The sequence below is a fragment of the Protopterus annectens genome, chromosome 3.part0 (genome assembly GCF_019279795.1).
Source record: "Protopterus annectens isolate FY-2018-M chromosome 3.part0, PAN1.0, whole genome shotgun sequence".
NCBI classification, from domain to species: Eukaryota; Metazoa; Chordata; order Ceratodontiformes; family Protopteridae; genus Protopterus; species Protopterus annectens.
In genome coordinates this window covers 917,910,643-917,931,188 of record NC_056731.1, presented here as the reverse complement: position 1 = coordinate 917,931,188, position 20,546 = coordinate 917,910,643, and the positions used below count along the sequence as shown (strand labels likewise).

The 20,546-nt window shown below is 42.4% G+C and overlaps 1 protein-coding gene across 2 annotated transcripts in view; it reads left to right on the top strand.

Annotated features, from left to right (window-relative positions):
• The window catches only part of USP14 (ubiquitin specific peptidase 14), a 1,988,776-nt gene that overhangs the window by 687,476 nt on the left and 1,280,754 nt on the right, over nt 1–20,546 (top strand). For both annotated transcript variants that reach the window (XM_044065241.1, XM_044065240.1), the window contains exon 7: nt 18,400–18,530. In XM_044065241.1, coding sequence (XP_043921176.1) covers nt 18,400–18,530 — 131 coding nt within the window. The remainder of the gene's footprint in view (nt 1–18,399; nt 18,531–20,546) is intronic.

Genomic DNA, 20,546 nt, shown 5'->3' with positions numbered 1-20,546 from the left:
GACCCATTAGGAGTCCGGTATGCCGCGAGATACTTCAACTATGGCACCCGCGGATATCTCTACCTTGGATGGGTCCGGAGCCGCTGTGCAAGTACCGGCTTCTGAGGGTGTATTCAGCCCTACAGACTTGCATATTAAATCGTCACCTCCTTCATTACTAAGGCCTAAATCTCGATCCATGTCTAAAAAAACGACGCCCAGGCCACATGCTCAGGCCCCTATGCCTAAAAAAACAAATGGTAAAAATGGCTGAAGACCTAATAACTCTAATCAGGGGTAGTCAACCTCTCACCCCTCTGAGGCCTAGGGCTGAGCTTGATTATGTATCTTCTGATCAGGATTCTGTTTCTTATTACTCTTCTGATGGATTTGTCCATACCTACTTATGAGGATTCTGATGCAGAGGATTCTATTCCTTATGCTTCCCCTCCTGAGGATTTTTCTTTTGGGGGAACTTTACATACTTTAAGGGAGCATTTCCACTGGGAAAGCCAGGAATTTTCAGATTCAAAAAAGAGGCTTAGGTAGTTCCTTCTTCTACCTCAGCATAGGCCTTTGGCTATACCTCCTGCACTAGACATTGTTGATGTGTTCTCGGAATCCACTTTGGCCCCTGATTCCCTGCCTCCTATTCCTAGTAAACCTGACAGATACTACAGGGTTCCCGAGTCCAACAAGTTCCTTTTCAAAAATCCTCTTGCAGATCCAGAGATTATTTCTCAGGGGCCCAAGGGCATTAAGGCTTCTACTGCTAAAAATCCTACCCCTTCTGATAGAGACTCCAGGGCGCTGGATAGATGGGGTAAAAAGGTTTATACTTCTGCAACCTTGGCAGTCAGAGCTTTAAACTGCCAATTTCATATGTTAAAATATCAGCAACATATTATTGGACTACTTAAACAGAAAATGATGTTGATTCCTGACTGTGGAAAATAAAGATTTACAGGACTTAACACATTCTGCTGAACAAGTTGGAAAACATACTTTGCAATGTGGTTTTGATTCTTTAGAGGCCTCTTGCAGGGCTGCTGTTACTGGGTCTGTGCTGAGAAGGCATGCTTGGCTTAAGGAGTAATCTTTGCCTAATCATGTTAAAGCTAAATTGTTGGATTCCTTTAAATCAGGACCGCCTGTTTTGCAACAAGGCTGAAGAAAGGTGGAAGATCAAGCTAAATCTATGCAAACTGTTAAAGATTTTTTGCAAGTGCAACCTCCGAGATTTAGTAGGCACTGGCCTACTAAGAATTGGTCCTTTCCAGTCCCTTCCAGGTCCTCTCAAGCCAAACCCAGACACAGGAAAAAAACCCAGGTTTCAGTCCCAGAGGACTCTCAGAAGTAAGCAGTGGGGGGAGCTCCTCTTCCAAATCTGGAAATAACAAGACCCCCCCCCCCAGAGTAAACAGTCTCAATGACTTCCTTTTCAAAATTCCCAAGCACTTATCTTTTGGCTGCCCCTTTGGGGGGAAAGGTTGCTCTTCATGCAAAGAAATGGAACTCATAACTCAGGACAAATTAGTTTTAAATATAGTATCCCAGGGATACAGATTTCATTTCCACATATTTCCAACACCAAATGGGTGGCCAGACCTGCCCCCAAATCAGTGGGCAGTGGCTCAAAAACAAGTACTTTCCCTCTTAAACTTGGGGGGCTATTCATCTGGTACCAGAAGAGGAAAAGGGTCAAGGTTTCTACTCCAGACTTTTTCTGGTACCCAGAAAAGACATATCATGGCGTCCAATCATGGACCTGTCTACACTAAACACCTTTCTGGAGATTCCAAAATTCATGATGCTGACTCTTCACCAATTACTTCCTATGCTAGGCAAAGATGCCTGGTTGGCAACACTAGATTTAAAAGAAGCCTACCTGCATATCCCAATCGGAGAATCTTGCAGAAGATACCTATGCTTCAAAGCAGGCTACACGCATTTTAAGTTCTCTGCACTGCCCTTTGGCTTGTCTACTGCGCCCAGGGTATTCACAAAGTGCCTAGCTCCAGTTATTGCATTTTGCAGGCAAAGAAGTATTCAAATATACCCATACCTGGACAATTGTCTAATTCAGGCAGAAAGCCAGGGCATACTTTTGAATCATCTGGCATTTGTAAAAAGGGTTTTAACTTGTCTGGGCTACACCATAAAAGAAAAGAAATAATCACAACTGGTACCCTGTCAACAAATTACATTCCTGAGAGCAAGCCTGAATACAAGTGCCCAGATGGCTTACCTCACGCTAGAAAAGCAAATTCATTTGGTAACCCATTTCAAACAAGTGGCCCTTAAAAACCCTGCTGTCTGCAAGACAAATACTGCAAGCCTTGGGGTTCATGGCCTCCTGCATTCTTTTAATTCCATATGCAAGACTGCATATGAGGAAACTACAGTGGTATCTTAAAAAGTCTATGGAGTCAACATTCTCACAGCCTGGAAACAATGATTCCTTCATACCATGCCTACGTCTGGAGTTCCTCTGGTGGGCGCAGAGGCCTGCCACCAAAACAAGGGACTACCATTCACACTACCCCCTGCCACCCAAACCCTAACTACAGATGCATCAGACTATGCATGGGGGGGCTCACCTGGCAGGGAAGTGCATTCAGGGCAAATGGAACCCAAGTCAAATGCACCTACATATCAATCAAAAAGAAATGTTAGCTGCACAGAATGCTCTGATAGCCTTCAAGGACTACATTCTTCCAGGACAACTAATGGTAAAGACGGCCAACACCACGGTTATGTGGTACAGAAACAAGCAGGGGCTACGCATTCCTACCCCCTCTGCAGACTAGCCATGGCATTGTGGAACACAGCCTTGAGCTACCAAGTGCACCTACAAGCTCAATTCCTGCCAGGAAAATTTAATATACTGGCAGACGGACTAAGCAGAAACCTCATGGACCCACACGAGTGGAAACGGGAACCAAGGATTTTCAACATGTTGACAAGCGATTGGGGAGCCCAGACACATTTATTTGCCTCCCCCCCCCCCCCAGAACTACCAGTTGGACAAGTTTTGCACAAGGACTCCCCACAAACAAGCCTGGGAAGTGGATGCTCTGTCCTTCAGCTGGAAAAACCTATCAGTCTACGCCTTCCCCCCGCTGCCTCTGCTCTCCAAAGTTCTACTAAAAGTCAAACAGGACAAACCAAGGATGATCTTGATTGCTCCAGACTGGCCACTCCAACACTGGTACCCCCTTCTGCACAGTGTGTCACAGTTATCTCCTTGGCACCTGCCTCAGACCCCTTCCCTGCTGTCTCAGCAGGAGAACCAAATTCTGCACCCTCAGCTTCCAACATTGAACCTTGCAGTCTGGCTAATCACTTAAATTCACCCTTATCATCCCTCAGCAAACTTGTGATGGATGTCATCTTAGAGGCAAGGAGACCTAGTACTAGAAAATCTTATGCTGAAAAATGGAAAAGATTCTGTGCCTGGAACCAATCTCAAGGGATGAGCACAGCAGCGCCCATGTTACCTCAGATTTTGCAATACTTAACTGAGGTGCTTCACAAGGGCCTGTCCTTTTCTTCCATTAAAATCCACGCATCAGCCATTTCAGCTCATTATAACACAGAACCTCCCCTCTTCTCTCATCCTCTGCTCAAGCAGTATCTCAGAGGGGCCAAAAACTTGAGACCACCCAGGAGAGTTCCAACCCCTGCCTGGGACCTTAACTTTGTATTGGAGAAATTCAGTCTACCTCATTTCGAGCCAGCTGCTACTGCAGACCTAAAATTTATTTCTTAGAAAACAGCTTTCCTTTTAGCAATCACTTCAGCTAGAAGGATATCAGAATTACAGGCTCTTATGGCAGTGGAGCCTTTCATATTCTTTCATGCGGACAGGGTGTCCCTCAGGACCAATCTGGCCTTCATGCCCAAGGTGGTATCCAGTGTGGCTCTTAATCAGTCCATTCATTTGCCAACCTTCTTTCCCAATCCAGAGAACAAAGGGGAACGGATTCTGCTTTCCTTGGATGTGCACAGACAACTTAGATTCTACTTGGACAGGACCAAACCTCGAAGAAAATCTGAACTACTGCTGGTAGCATTTGCTGCAGGGACAGAGGGGAAGGCTATTTCAAAACAAGCCATTTCTAAATGGATAAGCCATTGCATTCATTTCTGCTATAAGCACCATGGAAAACCTATTCCCCAGGGGATCAGATCTCACTCCACCAGAGCTGCATCTACTTCTGCAGCCTTTCTCAGAGGTGTTCCTGCCAGGGACATCCTAGAAGCTGCTACTTGGAGTTCTGCACATACTTTCACCAAGCATTATCATTTGCAAATTTTCTCTAAATCCAGACCTGGCTTTGCTACTGCTGTCTTGCAGGGCCTTATTGCTGGCCCTAATGCTATATAAACTCCTCCTCCCAACCATAGTTTTGAGAATGTACCCAAATTTAATGACTGCAACAGTGAAACATGAAGAACATAGTACAGTTGTGTACACTTACCATAAATGTAGATGTTAGCGTATTCACTGTTGCAGTCCTGGTTACCCTCCCTCCAGCCCCCTAACTTCTTCTGGCTATATCTCTACTTTCTTTTACTATGCTTAAAAGCCTTTTTGGTGTATTTGCTTTTTTTGTAGGTATAGCTTTGTGTTTTTATGTTTATTTGCTCCCCACCAGTTTGTGTAGTATTCAATGTTCAGGTTGGTCGTGGTTCAGTCCATTCTGCTACTGCTAAGAAAGGATGATTGGATATGCTTGATAGATATTCAGGATGCGTACCATCGCATCAGAATGAACAGGTGCTCTAGAAGAGATCTGCGCTCCCAGTTGGGAGCCAGTCATTACCAGATGTTCATCGTGCATACAGCTGCAGTAATCACAGATGGGGTTCTCTGCCATCAGGCGGTTCCTCGGTCGTCCGAATTCCAAAGTCTAGGTCCGGCGTCGGTTGTTGTCACTTTCTTTCCTGACGTCAGTGCGACAGGGGTATATAAGACACAGCCAACGCCATTTTCTTCAGTCTTTTTTGCCGCGTGGTGCCCGAAGCAGAAGCAGTTCGCAAGTGCCGGTCGGCCAGCTCCTGAATTTACAAAAAATTGGAAACCGAAGTCTTCTTTAAAGCTAAGTACCCCGTTGGGGAAACTTTTCTTGCCTCAGACCGATGTCAGACAAAGTTAACAATTGTATTTCTTGTGGGAAGCAAATACCGCATAAGGATTTCCATTCCCTCTGCATACCTTGTTTAGGCCCAGACCACGACGTCTCGGGCTGTCGCTTTTGCGCTACTTTCAATAAACGCACTATTAAGCGTCGGGCGGAGTTCGCCCAACATTATTTTGGTAAAGCCTTTGATTATAAAATGTCGTCGGAGACTCCGACTACCGTTTTGTCCAAAAAAACGCAAGGACAAGGACCAACACGCGAGGTCCGCGGTCTCCACCGACACCACGCCAAAACTGGCTGCATGTGGTCCGGTTCTCAGTGAGACGCCTATGCAGTCCCTGACTACCGACGACACTTCCTTGGCGGTGTCTTCTGTAACCGAGACCCGCAGGTACCTCGGCCCTTACTCAGACTACAACCACCGAAGCCACTGTTAGTGTTGAGCCTCCTAATGTGGACAGGTCCACTTCCACCCAGGGTGTCTTTAGACCCTCATCTTCCTTTTCCATTAAGGCCTTTACGAAGTCCAAATCAGCCATGCATCCCAAGAGGCCTGTTGCACAGGGCCCATCTCCAGGCCCCATGTCTAAAAAGCAGATGCTTAAAATGGCTGAGGATTTAATTACTCTTATCAGGGGTTCCCAACCCCTCCAGACAAGAGACCCAGAGTGGAGGAAGATTCTCCCTCTTCTGAACAGGGCTCCATTTTCTCAGAACATTCTGATGTAGAGGAACACTCGTACTCCCCTTATGAAGATTCTGATGCAGAACAGTCCATTCCTTCTGTATCTCCCCCAGAGGATTTTTCTTTTGGGGAAACCTTGCACACCTTGAGGGAACACTTCCATTGGGAAGGCCAAGACTTTTCTGATTCCAAGAAAAGGCTTGGGGAATTTCTTTTGTTACCTCAACACAGACCTCTGGCGATACCTCCTGTCTTGGACATACTTGATGATGTTTACTCAGAGGCTTGTCTTAATCCGGATTCTCTGCCTCCTGCCCCAGTCAAACCTGATAGGTACTACAGAGTTCCTAACTCTCACCAATTTCTTTTCAAAAGCCATAATGCTGACCCTGAAACCATTTCTCAAGGTCCCAAGGGAATAAAGGCCTCTACTGCCAAGAATCCACTACCTTCCGAAAGAGAATCTAGATCCTTAGAAAGGTGGGGAAAAAAGGTATACACCTTGGCCACATTAGCCATGAGGGCCTTAAATTGTCAGTTCCATATGCTTAAATATCAGCAGTTTCTGTTATCACAATTAAGAAATAAGATGTCTCAACCTGAACAACCAGATTTGAAGGAATTGCAGGATATGATGCATAGTGCAGAACAAGTGGGTAAACACACCTTACAATGTGGCTATGATGCCTTAGAGGCTTCAAGTAGGGCTGCTGTCACAGGATCAGTTATTCATTGACATGCCTGGCGTAGGGAACAAAGCTTGCCTGATCATGTTAAAGCTAAGCTACTAGATGCTCCTTTACAAAAGGATGTACTATTTGGTATTAATGCTGAGGAGATACTACGGAAAATGGAAGAAAAAGCTAAATCTATGCAAACTGTCAAGGCTTTTCTACAGGTACAACCACCTCGTTTTAGCAGAAATTGGCCTTCTAAAAGCTGGTCCTTTCCAGCCACGGACAAGCCCCAAAGAGGTAGATACAGGCGCACAAGGGGCAGAGGACAATCTCAAGGATCATATAGAGGCAGACAATGGCAAACTCCAGCACCAAGAGGTGGCGAAGACAGTGCACAACAATACAGAAAACAAACCCAATGACTTCCTCCTTTTCATGCCAAGCAAGTCTCAGCTGGCAGCTCCCTTGGGAGGAAAGCTGGCATTATTTACAAGAAATTGGCATATCACAACAAATGGATCCTGGACATTATAAACAGAGGCTACAGATTCCATTTTCACACTCTTCCAAAAATGAGAGGCATGCCAAACCTGCCACACAATCAAAGGGCAGAGGCACAAATACAAATTTCAAAACTCATGGACATGAAAGCTATTCAAGAGGTACCTACTCATGAACAAGGTCAAGGTTTTTATTCCAGACTATTTCTGGTACCAAGGAAAGGAACCGACTGGAGACCCATTTTGGACTTATCCATCCTAAATACATTTCTACTCGTACCAAAATTCAAGATGCTCACATTACAGCAGCTTCTTCCCATGCTGGGCAAGGAGTTTTGGTTGGTAACATTGGACCTCAAGGAGGCATACCTGCATGTCCCAATCGGACAAAGCTGCAGAAGATGCCTCAGATTTCTTGCAGGTTCAATCCACTATCAATTCTCTGCATTGCCCTTTGGCTTATCTACTGCGCCCAGAGTATTCACAAGATGCCTGGCATCAGTAATCGCCTACTGCAGACTTCAAGGGATACAAATTTACCCTTATTTGGACGACTGCCTGATCCAAGCGGACAGCAAGCACATAATTCTGGAACATCTGGCTTATGTAACACGGTTATTAAATTCTCTGGGATACACAGTCAACAAAGAGAAATCCAGGCTAACACCATCTCAGAAAATAACTTTCCTGGGTGCCAACTTGGACACAAACACCCAGATGGCCTACCTCACGCCAGAAAAACAAGGGCAACTAACTCAGTACTTCAAAATACTAGCAAATTGTACCAGGCTCACTGCAAGGAAAATCCTGCAGGCTCTGGGCTTCATGGCATCTTGCATTCTTTTAATCCCATGTGCAAAGTTGCACATGTGGAAACTTCAGTGGTACCTAAAAAACCTATGGTCTCAACACAGCCACAGTTTGGAAACAATAATACCAATAATTCCATGTTTGCAAAAGGAATTTCTATGGTGGGCCCAAGCATGTCAAGCAAACACAGGTCTTCCATTCTGCAAGCCTCAAGCAAATCAAGTCATCACAACAGACGCCTCAGACTACGCCTGGGGGGCGCACATGACAGACAGGTGCATTCAGGACAAATGGTCCCAAAAGGAAAAGCACCTTCACATCAATCAAAAAGAAATGCTAGCAGTGATAAATGCAATTACAGCTTTCAAGGACCTCTTGCATCCAGGGCAATTATTGATAAGAACAGACAACACCACAGTAATGTGGTACATAAACAAACAAGGAGAAACACATTCATACCCCCTGTGCAGACTAGCCATGTCACTTTGGAACTTGGTTCTGGAATGGCAAATCGAACTTCAAGCACAGTACTTACCAGGTTTGGAAAACACACTGGCCGACAATCTAAGCAGAATTATGACAGACCCACACGAATGGAAGTTGCATCCTCAAGTGTTTACAAAGATAATCCAAGCGTGGGGAAGGCCAGACATAGATCTCTTCGCCTCCCACAGGAATCATCAATTGGAAAAGTTCTGTTCAAGGACCTTTCATCCAAAGGCCTGGAGAGTGGACGCCCTTTCTTTCAGTTGGGCAGCATGGACAGTTTACGCTTTCCCACCTTTGCCTCTTCTGCCCAAGGTGCTCTTGAAAGCAAGAGCAGACAGACCAAAGATGATACTGATTGCTCCAGACTGGCCATGACAACACTGGTACCCTCTCTTGAGGAGCCTAACGCATACTCCTCCCTGGTCCCTACCTCTAATGCCTCTTCTACTGACTCAGCACAACTACAAAACTCTTCACAGCCAGCTGAAAACACTCAATCTCACTGTATGGAAAATTCCTTAACACCACAACAGACCCTACTCTCCAAAGAGGTGCAGGATGTCATTTTGGAGGCCAGAAGGCCATCTACTAGAAAGGCTTACTCCGCAAAATGGAAACGGTTTTGCACTTGGAATGAGAACAAAGGCCAGGATCCTAGAAAACTGAATTTGCCTCAGATATTACAGTATCTAGCTGAGCTGTTGAACAGTGGACTTTCATTTTCCTCCATAAAAATTCATGCCTCAGCCATTTCTGCAGAATTCAACACTGATCCACCCTTATTCTCTCACCCACTCTTAAGACAGTTCCTCAGAGGGGCTAAGAATATAAGACCTCCTAGGAAACAACCAATACCAGCCTGGGATCTAAATTACATTCTAGAAAAATTAACATTGCCTCCATTTGAACCGGCTGCCTCAACAGAGTTGCAATATTTGTCCTGGAAAACAGCTTTCCTTCTGGCCATTACCTCAGCTCGTAGGGTTTCGGAGCTACAAGCCCTCATGGCTGTGCAGCCCTTTCTCTTCTTCCATCAGGACAGGGTTTCCCTTCGAACCAACCCGTCATTTATGCCTAAAGTGGTATCCAGGGTAGCTTTAAATCAAGCCATACACTTACCTACCTTTTACCCCAATCCTCAAAATAAAGGGGAAAGGCTGCTACACTCCTTAGACATCCATAGACAGCTGCGTTATTATTTGGACAGAACAAATTCTTTCAGGAAATCAGAACAACTTTTTGTGTCCTATGCTGTAGGAGCTCAAGGGAAGCCAGTTACTAAACAGACAATTTCAAAATGGATAGGCCACTGCATACGGTTTTGTTACTCCTTTCATGGAAAATCTGTCCCTACAAGCATCAGATCCCACTCCACCAGGGCCACAGCTACCTCTACAGCCTTCCTCAGAGGAGTTCCTACCAAAGATATTTTGGAGGCAGCCACTTGGAGTTCTGTGCATACCTTCACCAAGCACTACCACCTACCTTTATACTCCAAGACTAGAGCAGGCTTTGCCACTGCTGGGTTGCAGGGCATCCTGGCTCATCCCAGTTCCACCTAGTGCCTACCACCCTGTGCGTAGCTTTGGGATTCTACCCATCTGTGATTACTGCAGCTGTATGCACAATGAACATAGTATAGTTTTGTAGCTACCATAAATGTAGATGTTCGAGTGCTAATACAGCTGCAGTACAGGTTTCCCTCCCTCCTTCCCCTCTTGGTAAAGGCCTAGGGGCTAACCCCTCCTCATACAACCTGATTGGGTTATCCTTCTATGGTATATTTGCTTGCAACTACTGATTTTTGTTTATATTGCATTGCATGACTATATATATATATATATATATATATATATATATATATAATTTATGTATTGCCTTCCTTCTGGGGGCACCTGACATCTGGGGCAAGAAAGACTGAAGAAAATGGCGTCGGCTGTGTCTTATATACCCCGGTCGCACTGACGTCAGGAAAGAAAGCGACAACAACCGACGCCAGACCTAAACTTTGGAATTCGGCCAACCGAGGACCCGCCTGACGGCAGAGAACCCCATCTGTGATTACTGCAGCTGTATTAGCACTCGAACATCTACATTTATAGTAGGTACAAAACTGTACTTTCAGAGCATTGCCCTTTGCTCTAACCACAGCCGCTGGTGTGTTCACCAAATGCATGGTGGTGGTAGCAGCTCACATTAGACTGCTGGGTTCTGAGCGTTTCCTTTCCTAGACAACTGGATTCTAATTGCATCAAATAGGCATCTACTATTACAAGCAAGGGACTACTTGCTCCAGTTGCGTCTTCATCCAGGCATCATAATTACAGCAAATCCCAACTCACGCCTAAAGAGTGCCTGGAGGTCGTAGGTGCTCATCTGGACATGGTCAATCAGGTAGTGTCTCTTTCCCCAACTCGAATACAGGTGCTCATATCCCAGGTCAATAAAATAATCTTGCATCCTTCTCTTCCTGCTTGATGAGTTTTACAAGTGTTGGTTTTCATAGTAGCAGCTATCACTGTAGTCCCTTTAGCCAGGTTTCACATACAAATTCTGCAGTGGACCCTGTCATTTCAGTGGCCCTTTCTTCAGCAGCCTTAAACCATCTTAGTCAAGACCACACAAGCTTGCAAAAGATATCTTCTTTGGTGGCTTCACTCAAATGAAGTTTCCGAAGACCGGCCATTTGTTGTTCCCCTGCCCATGGCCATGGTGATCACGGATGCCTCCTAACTTGGGTGGGGGGCATTACTTGTAAGGACAGTCCAAGGTACGTGGTCTCCAGAAGAGCCCAAGACACACTTCAGTGTCCTGGAAATAAGAACAGTCCTCTTAGCTTTGCAGGCCTTTTTTAAGATATTCTCCCTTCCTGTACGATTGTGATTCAGACAGAAAACATGTGAGTTGTCTGATACATCAACAAGCAGGGAGAATCCACATTTCATCCACTGTGTTGAGAAGCAATGAGTATGGCAGTGGGTGGTCTCTTCTGACTACTTTCTAATAGCAGCGTACGTACCAGGAAAGGTGATTGCTGACAAACTCAGCAGGTCCATTTTGATGCCTCACAAGAGGTTTCTCAATTTCATAGTGGCAGAGAGAATTATTCATCTATGGGGCCAGCCATGCTGCGAGCTATTTGCTTCTTCCATGAACAACAAGTGCTGCAGGTTCTTTGCCCTGATCCCTCCAATGGGGTAGCTACCGAGGGATGCTCTGCTCCACGATTGGCCCTCCAGTATTCTCTGTGCTTAGTCACCATTACCTGTTCTTTACAAATTTCTACAGAAAGCATACCGCTTGAAGAGCACAGTTATCCTTTTTGCACCCTTTTGGCCTTACCTGATTTGGTTCCTCTTCCCTCACCTTCTACATCCACCCTGGATACTGGATCCCAGTCCAGACTTCCTGTCTCGCCTGACCGGTATGATTCATCTGGACATTACAGACCTCAAACTTGACAGCATGGTTTCTCCAGTTTCACTAATTGCTAGATAGTCCAGGCTGTCCTTCTTAGTCTGTCATATTTTGTTGTCCTCTCAAAAAGCTTTTACTAGAAAGAGTTACAAAAACAAATGGAAGAGATTTGTATTCTGGCCCTTAACAGGGATCTGGACCTCCTTTCAGCCCCTTTACTAGCCATACTTGATTTCTTATAGCTTCAATTTTCAATGAAGGGGTTAGCTTTTCTGTTATTAAGGTCTAGTTGGCTACCATTTCAAATTTCCACCTAGGTGAAAATATTTCTACATTAGCTTCTAAATTATGTAAAGCCTTTCTCAAAGGAGCTTTTTTGACTTAGACCTTCACTAATCAAGGAGTAGAGGAAGAAGGGGAAGGAAGAAGACTCTTTGAAAGAACTTTGTTTTGTCTATCTTTGAGTGCCCTGGAGTTGTCTGGCACATATTGAACAATCTGCATCTAAATAGGCGATGGCCAAACAATAGACGCATTCCCTGTGGGCATCTGAATTAAGTATTTTGCACCCATAGGAGATGGATTTTTTGAAGCCAGTTGGTTTATCAGCCGCCCTAGCATATACCCAAAAAGAAATAACTGCAAGTATGAAAAGAAAAATTATGTACAACACTTAAGACAAGAAAGACTACCGACAGTGGTAGTCAAGAATACCCTATAACAAGGGTGGGAAGAGGAGAGAGAAAAGTAAGCCAAAGTACCAGCAATGGTACTGGTAGAAAATAACAAGGTCTTGGTAAAAGTCACAAAAGGAAAATAGGACTAGAATAAATAAATAAAATTAAATGGATTAAAGGGGCGAAGGAGACCGAAATCCAACAGATAGCTTATTGAAAGAAAAAAATTCAAAAGCTCGCTATTTTAACCCAGAAAAAGCACCAATGGCTCGAGAGTGAGAGGATCCGTGTCTGTAGTGGTATGGTGGCAAACAAGATCTGAGGTACATTAGGCTGGTGGGGCATTATGGGTAAAGGGAGGAGCTCGAGGGTTTGGATCATAGGATTTGGAAGAAGTGGTTGAGTCCGATCTGAGACTATCAGTTGAGGAATGATTGAAATGACAACATCAGATTGTTAGGGAACCCATGCTAAAGTATGTTGTAGTCTGTGTTCCCCATTAATTTGATTGTTATTCTTTTTCTAGCTTTATTCCCCACCCAGCTGTGAAAAACAGTGTGCAAGCTTTCAAGAAACTAACTTTTAGCCCTATGAAAAAATGCACTAGCAACTTTTAAATAAAACTAAATTGTGCACCATTCTGCTAAATACATAAAGGCTGCTGGGGAAGATGCTGTCTGTTGTTCACTTCTCAGAATTTCAGACTTAATTTTTTGCTGAACTGCTTATCACTGTACCTTTTAAATTTTGCATTTTCCTCCACAAAGAATGCTCTAAAGATTAATTGCTTGCACCTGCAGACATCTCAACTCAATGTAAAAGTCAGCTGTGAGGGAAAAAAAGCAACTCTGCAGATCCATGAAGGAATCTTTTTTACATTTCATTTATAACACAATGTACAAAACCCCCCTGGCCAATTGCCCTTAGCTGCAGACTTTGTCTCAAACTGAGAACATTTTCTAACAGAAAAAAACAACAAGGTAATATTTCTGCAGATACAAGAATCTTAACATTTTCATGCCTTTCATCTTTTTATTTTTCAAGCAGGTTTGCTTACAAAAATCCTTGTTTGCAGCTTAAGACAAAAGCATTAATCTAGATATCAAGCCTTGCAAAAGCAAGAGAAATGTTTAAATTAATTTTATGTATAATATAATCAGTATACTTTTAAACCCTACCCCGACCCCAGCAGCCCAAGATGACAACATTAACTTAAGCTTGCTTCTGTCTAGCATTTCTTATCTTGTAACAGTGTAAAGTATATTATTTCTTACAACAAGGAAAAATCACTTGTTTACTTTAATATCCTTATATGCAAAAATCACTGAAAAGAACCCACCCCCCACACACACACACATACACACAAAATTCCTTTGACTGCACCCTATATAAACTGCTGTACAATTTAACATACAGTTTATATATAAGGAAGTGGTTTATACAAATACTAATAAAAACAAAGATTGTTTTACTTATTACCTACTTTCCCTTTTTTAGTGCACTAAACATTAATGACATAAAGTGGAGTGAATGCTTTACACTCCTCCCAGAATAAGAGTTAACAAAACTCCAGTCTTTCTCAGGCACTTTTTTCTTTCTAAGCCATATTTCATAAATATGATTGATGCTTTATAATCTCTCATTCATTAATTTCAGTGTTGCTGATCTTCATCCTTATCACCTTCATCTCCAGACATCAGACTCTGTTTCATTTCAATGGCACGTAATTGAATAGAGTGCTCCCTTTGGCATGTACATGTTCCAGGCATACGATCCAACTTGAAAGACCCCAGTGATTCCTCACAAAGAAAACCAAGGATATGTGACATTTCTTATGCAGAACACCTTAAAGCCCATTCTTCACTGTCTCATTCAGACTTCTTTAGGGGTAACCTCTGCCTGTCCTGCTCTGAGCAACATCTTTCATATTTGCAAAACTGACACCATGAACAACCATACTAAAGAATTTTAACCTTCAGTGTACCTGCCAGAATGGTAGATGCATTACTCAAATTCCTGTCCTCTGAAACAAAGTCCCATTCCTTCACCCTCTTAAGATGTAGTGTGGATGAATGGATGTGTGATAGGGAATATGTCCCTGTCTTCACATCACAAACCCTCATGAAAATGGGTCGTAAGTATTGGAAAGTTTAGTGGCTAGACTCGAAATGATCTTCCCACTCAGTACAAGCATAAAAAAAAAATCAGTATTTCACCACAGTAGAACTAGCCACTAGAAAGATCATGGCAGGGAGGATGGAATGAACTAGCATTGCTAGTTCATCCATGCTGTGGGGAGATGGGTATGGGCATTGCAAAACTGACCTGTCGAAGTGTAGAGGTACTGCAGGTAGTATTGTTTGGGGATGCAGTGCTGCAGCGAAGCCTGGAATCTTTCCTCTTTGTGGGATGTGCATTAACCTCTCTTAGCAGCATTCAGTGGTGCCTCAGGAAGTACAGGGGTTGGGATTAGGCTATATATAGGGAGGGGGCCCACATAACATCTAAGCCAGTCCGCTCCAAACCTTCCAAGAGGAATAAATGGGGTGATAGGGCTCTCTCCCTAGTCAGAGAATGTAGTACTTTCACTCTGGTTGGGAAGTAAATAGGTATGTTTGCTAGGAAGGGAGCTGTCGGGCAAGTTGCGTGGGGAATTCAGTATCTTAAAATCATGACAAAACAAAATTTTCAATGTGTCAGATGAAAGTCTAGTTAGAGTGTGGTGTATTGAACGTTACACAGTTGGCATTTAACATTAGACCATAAATAGAGAACAGTAAGAAGCAAAAATAAACTAGAGGGTTGAGTGTGTGCATAGGCAGCCAAATAGATGCACAGCTGTACTATGTACAACACAAAAATAGTGACTATTAGAAAATTACGTAATATGTGTTAACAGGTACATTTGATAAGGTTATTTTACATTTATAGTTATGAAAGTGTAATTTTGTATAGTAAAAGTTAAAAATGTGATTTTATTTTTTAATTGTTTAGCAAAGGAAGATGTCCCAGACATATGCTTTACAGTTATGTAAAAACTTTATTGCACATCAGAAAAAGGTCATAGAAGAATGTGCAGTCTGTCTCTGGGATTCACAACACACCACAAAGCTGCAGAGTAAGCCTGCAGAATATGTTATTTTTAAATTACTGCTACACCTCTAGTTGCACTAAAAGTCATTACTATGGCATTACTCTTCCCTAATGAATACACAGTTCCATTAGGGAAGATTAATGTCACCAACTCATGATAACATCAGCAGTTTCTAGCAAAACAGACGATAACTGTCACTTGTCTGGTCAGGATAAAACCGACTAACATTCATGGGTTCTGTTTAAGCAGCTTTGACACACAAGCACACCAGGAATGAGGCTTTGTAACTTAAGCTTAAACTTATAAACAGAGTGGCTACCACACTCATGCATGTTGATACTCTGGCTGTTCTCTCAATATGGCACTGCTGCCTGCATGTGCTCATCTGGAAATGCTTCTTAAAGGTACATGCACACGCTCTGATCTACATCCTCCCTCTTTAAGAAATGTCTCTTATACGAAACGACAGTATTCAGTGACATGCAATTTACAGAAATTATCTTTTGACATGCAGTTATACAAAACTAATTATCTGACATACAATCATACAAAATCAGACGCATATAAAACAATTATGTCCAAGTTGTTGTGTATTTTACACTAGGTCTTGAAATACGACCTGACCTTGTAACACAAAAGTCAGAATTGGATCTCGCAACGGGGGCCGTCTTCAAGGAATGTTCAGCTTTGGGACATCTGGGACATCATCAGGAATGGGAATAGATACTGTGACACGTTCTTCGGTACGAGCATTGTCAGGGTTGCTCTGAGATCTAAAGTCTGTATCATGGGTACGATGCTGCAATATCATTTCTGATACAGGAAGATGTCTGGGGTTTCTCCTGTACTCTACACCCCCAGATTTCACTAAGTGGCATCTCGGCTCGGTACATATACCTCTCACTTGACCAGTTCAATCAAAGCTTTTGGACATTTGCATCCTCACTGTCTCTCCTCCTTTTAACGGACGGAGAAATCTGCTCCTTTTATCATAGCTGGACTTCTGAGAAGAAATCTTTTTAAAAAGTTAGGCTTTGATTGCTCTGTTTTTAGCATTAGGCACCAACAAACTCAAACTGATAGGCAAGGTTGTTCCTGTTTGCCTAGATAGAAGTCTCTGAGCAGGCGAGCCTAGTAGGTTGTCATGGGGTATATTTTGTTACCTTTAGCTCATTTTTGGCCCTTTTTTTGTTTGTCTGAGCTCCGTTTGACTCAACCTGCTTGGTCTGCCTTCACCTTCAACTCTGCACCTCATAGCCCGTGGAAGTAGCTCTTCTAATCCCGGTTCTGACACCATGTCGCTCGTCTGGTCAGGAAAAAGCAGGCTAACATTCTTGGGTTCTGTTTAAGCAGCTTTATTACACACACACACACATCAGGAATCAGGAATGAGGCTTTGTAACTTAAATAAACTTATAAAACAGACAGACTACCACAGTCATGCATGTTAACACTCTGACTGTTCTCTCAAAATGGCACTGCTGCCTACACATGCTCAGTATTTATATGCATGTGCTGCATCTGGAAATGTTTCTTAAAGGTACATACGCATGCTCTGATCTACACTAACCATGTTGTGTATTTGGTGCTGTGTGGTTAGCACAGTGTACTGCTGAAAATTACAACAGTGTGGTAATGAGGAAGAGATCGAAGGTCTTCATCATGTTGTACTTCATTAAAGAATGTAAAGGTTTGGCACTGCAAGTATACATTGGAATGGTGAAAAATGAGTGCACTACCATGAAAAGGAAATGGAGTAGGTAGAGTAATACAAATGCTATATACTGTGCACTACCATAAAAAGGAAATGGAGTAGATAAAGTAATACAAATGCTGTATACTCTAGCAGTGGTGATATAAATCATGTAGCAAGTATTGTGTCTCGCACCAAAACAGCTCATCATGGTAGCATCAGCAGTTCCTAGCAGGACAGACCCTAAACATGTCTCATTAGAAGCTCCTTGTCTGTAACCAAAACAAACTTTTTTTCTTTTTACATGATTGTGCAGCCTCACATTTACTAGAGTTGTCTGGGAAGCTGTTGCTATGGCATTACTCTTCCCTAATGAATACATGCGCGCGTGCACAAAAAAAAAGGCCAGATTGATGTTTTTAATTTAGCATGTTGCTTGCCTCAGCTGTGAAGGAATGTAGAAACAACTTGTGGAATACTTGTATGTTCCAAATAAATATGTTCAGTTTCTCCTAGACTTCACTAATGTAAATTCACTAGACCAGATTGTACACTGTCCAGTAACAGGATCAACTGTATTACACCTGATCATTGCAAACAGCACCATGTAGCATGCTGAAAGCACAGAGATATGTAAGATAGACATTTGAAAATACACAGCACCAATGTAGCATGCCGAAAGCACAGAGGTATGTAAGATAGACATTTGAAAGTGCAATTGCTAGCAGACAATTGATAAATGTAATGACTAACTTTAATGAGATTCCTTTCCTAAGTTTTAAACTTCAGAAGCTATGTTAATGTTTTGCTGGCTGGGGTCGGGTGTCATAACTTTTATATGAAAGTTTTTGCTGTATGAGTGTTGGTAAATGTTGGGCGACCCAAGCTTTAAATTTCTGATGCACAAATTTATCTCGGTTGATTAGATGAATCTGCCACTGACATTTAACCAGCATTTGTTATATAATAGGTGTTTTAAATCATTGGGGGCATCAGCCATTCCAAGTTCTGGGATTTTAAAATCCCTCTTTTTAATATTTTGCAAAACTATTTAAATTCTGATACCATGTTTTAGTTTCTTACAAATTCTACATTTGATGTATAAAGTCAAAGCGACCATACTTTATATGCTATAGTCTTGCTAATTTAAGGCCTGGCAGATATTTGACCTATGTCTCTGTATTACTGTAGTGTTGTGCTCATTATCTCATGTGTTTTTTTTTTCTTTAAGCACTTAGGGAGCTGTATGAAGCCATGGATAAAACCTCCACTAGTATCCCACCTATTATACTGCTTCAGTTCCTGCATTTGGCCTTCCCACAGTTTGCAGAAAAAGGAGAACAGGGACAGTATATTCAGCAGGTATAATGGTGTATCATTTAAGTTGCATATTTCAGCTTTTGTTGTTTACTGTTCCTTTACCCATCAATAATGTCAAAATATTGATAATGTAAGATTTTGAAATCCTATTTTGATGCTTTTTCTGTTGGCTGCCAGATGCGAGAGATTGACCTATTTTAGGTTGCTATATCACAGTAAGTGTTTTCTCACACTGAGAGGTTATGATGACTGTCTATTTACGTTAGAATTAATATGGCACAACTCTGTGTAATATGGTTTTCCCCTCCTTTCCTCCCACATTGCTAGTAGCAACTTTTTGTCGCATGGTGTGAGAAAGTTTTTTTATTTATTTATTTACTCTGATTCTTTTACTCTGTTTTGCCTGAGGTGGCAAAAATATCCATACAGGTACTAGATTAGCAGGAAATAACAATCCTGGGATATTAGTAATATTTTTTCAACCTGGTCGAGCTCATGACATTGAAACCTGCCTTGTCCCTGGGGCTTTCAACCCATTCATGATCAACATCATTAGAATGACCCAGAATTACTACCCAAAAAATGAAAAAATAGTTTAGAGATCAGGTAGTCATCTGAGACTAGAATTGTCAAGTCATACTCAGCAGAAGAATGATGTACCTTACTTGAAGTTGTCCAAGAAGCATGGTGCTTTTCATTTGTAAGGATACAAATCTTCTACCTTGCAGTTTTACACCAACTTAGTATGTTCCTTTAGGTGTTCTCCATCTCTTCTGTCTGATAAAAAGAGAGTAATATGTCTGGAATACCAGAATTTTATTTTGAGAGAGTTTTTGATGTTGGGTCAGCAGGGTTATTCTTGTTAATGCTCTGCTTTCAGCAGGAAGAATGAATATCTATCTAGATAGGCAGATCAGTACAGTCTGATGTTCATGTGATCACAGCCATTCTGGGACTTTCCATTTTTATTGAATCTCTGTTAAGGGGGCTGCATGCCTCCAGAGTCCAGTGTTTGCAACGTGTGGCTGTCTTTGTAGTTCTTAAAATGCCTAGTCCTTTCAGGTGGGTTTAGTGTTTGTGATTGTATACCAAAGTGTGACCATTATTGTGTTTTTCACTGTTGCCCATGACACAGTATCCATGCTGCCACTGCATTCTTTGTTTTAGTAACACTGTCCATAGCACGGCCAGTGAGAACTCAGTAGAGTTTGGAAGGCCTCCAGTCTAAGGACATGATTTTTTTAGCAAGTCAGAAGATGCTGACAACAAGTGGCTGTCTGGATGGTAACACATCAGTTTTGACTGATTTTTGACATGTATTAACAGCTTGTCATTTTATTGTGCCTGCACAGTTTGGGTTTTTGTAAACTTTTTTTAAACTGTTGGAGCTCGTTCTGATATTTTAGCCCAACAGAGTTGCAGAGTAGATACTCAGTGGAAATTAATATGTTATGATGCTCATCATATTGCTCACTGCTACTGCAGTAACCATGGCTATATGGGCTGTAGCCTATCAAGGATATAACTTACAGACAGCTTCCAAAGCTTCAGGACACATGCCACATGCCCAGACCATCAGACTGACTGCTCAAGTTGAGTAAAAAGACAGGTTTGAGTGCCAAGTGCTTCTGAGTTTTCCTGTTGCCGAAGAGAGTGGTTCTCTGTGAGCTTTAGAGGTTCAGTGATTGGCTTGTGCTGTTCCAGTGCTAGATAGATAAGTTCCCTTTGGGGAAAAACCTTCCACATTTTAAAATTGTTGTTTAATTGTACTTCCCTTTTTAGGGGAATTATTTTAAAGTTAGGAGTTTGTGTTTTAATGGACAGTCACGAAACTTGACTGTACTTTTTAAAATGGGAGCACACTTTTTTCATGTGAGTTTTAAAAAGTTGTTTAAATTGAAAACCAGTTAATCTGATGTCAATTTTCATTCATTCCTCAACTAATGGGTTTGGATCCGATCCTCTGATCAGACTCTGACGTACTAGCTCGTGACCTCAAACTCTTGAGCTCCTTCCCTACCCATAATGCACCAACCCCCAACATCTCTGAGATTTAGA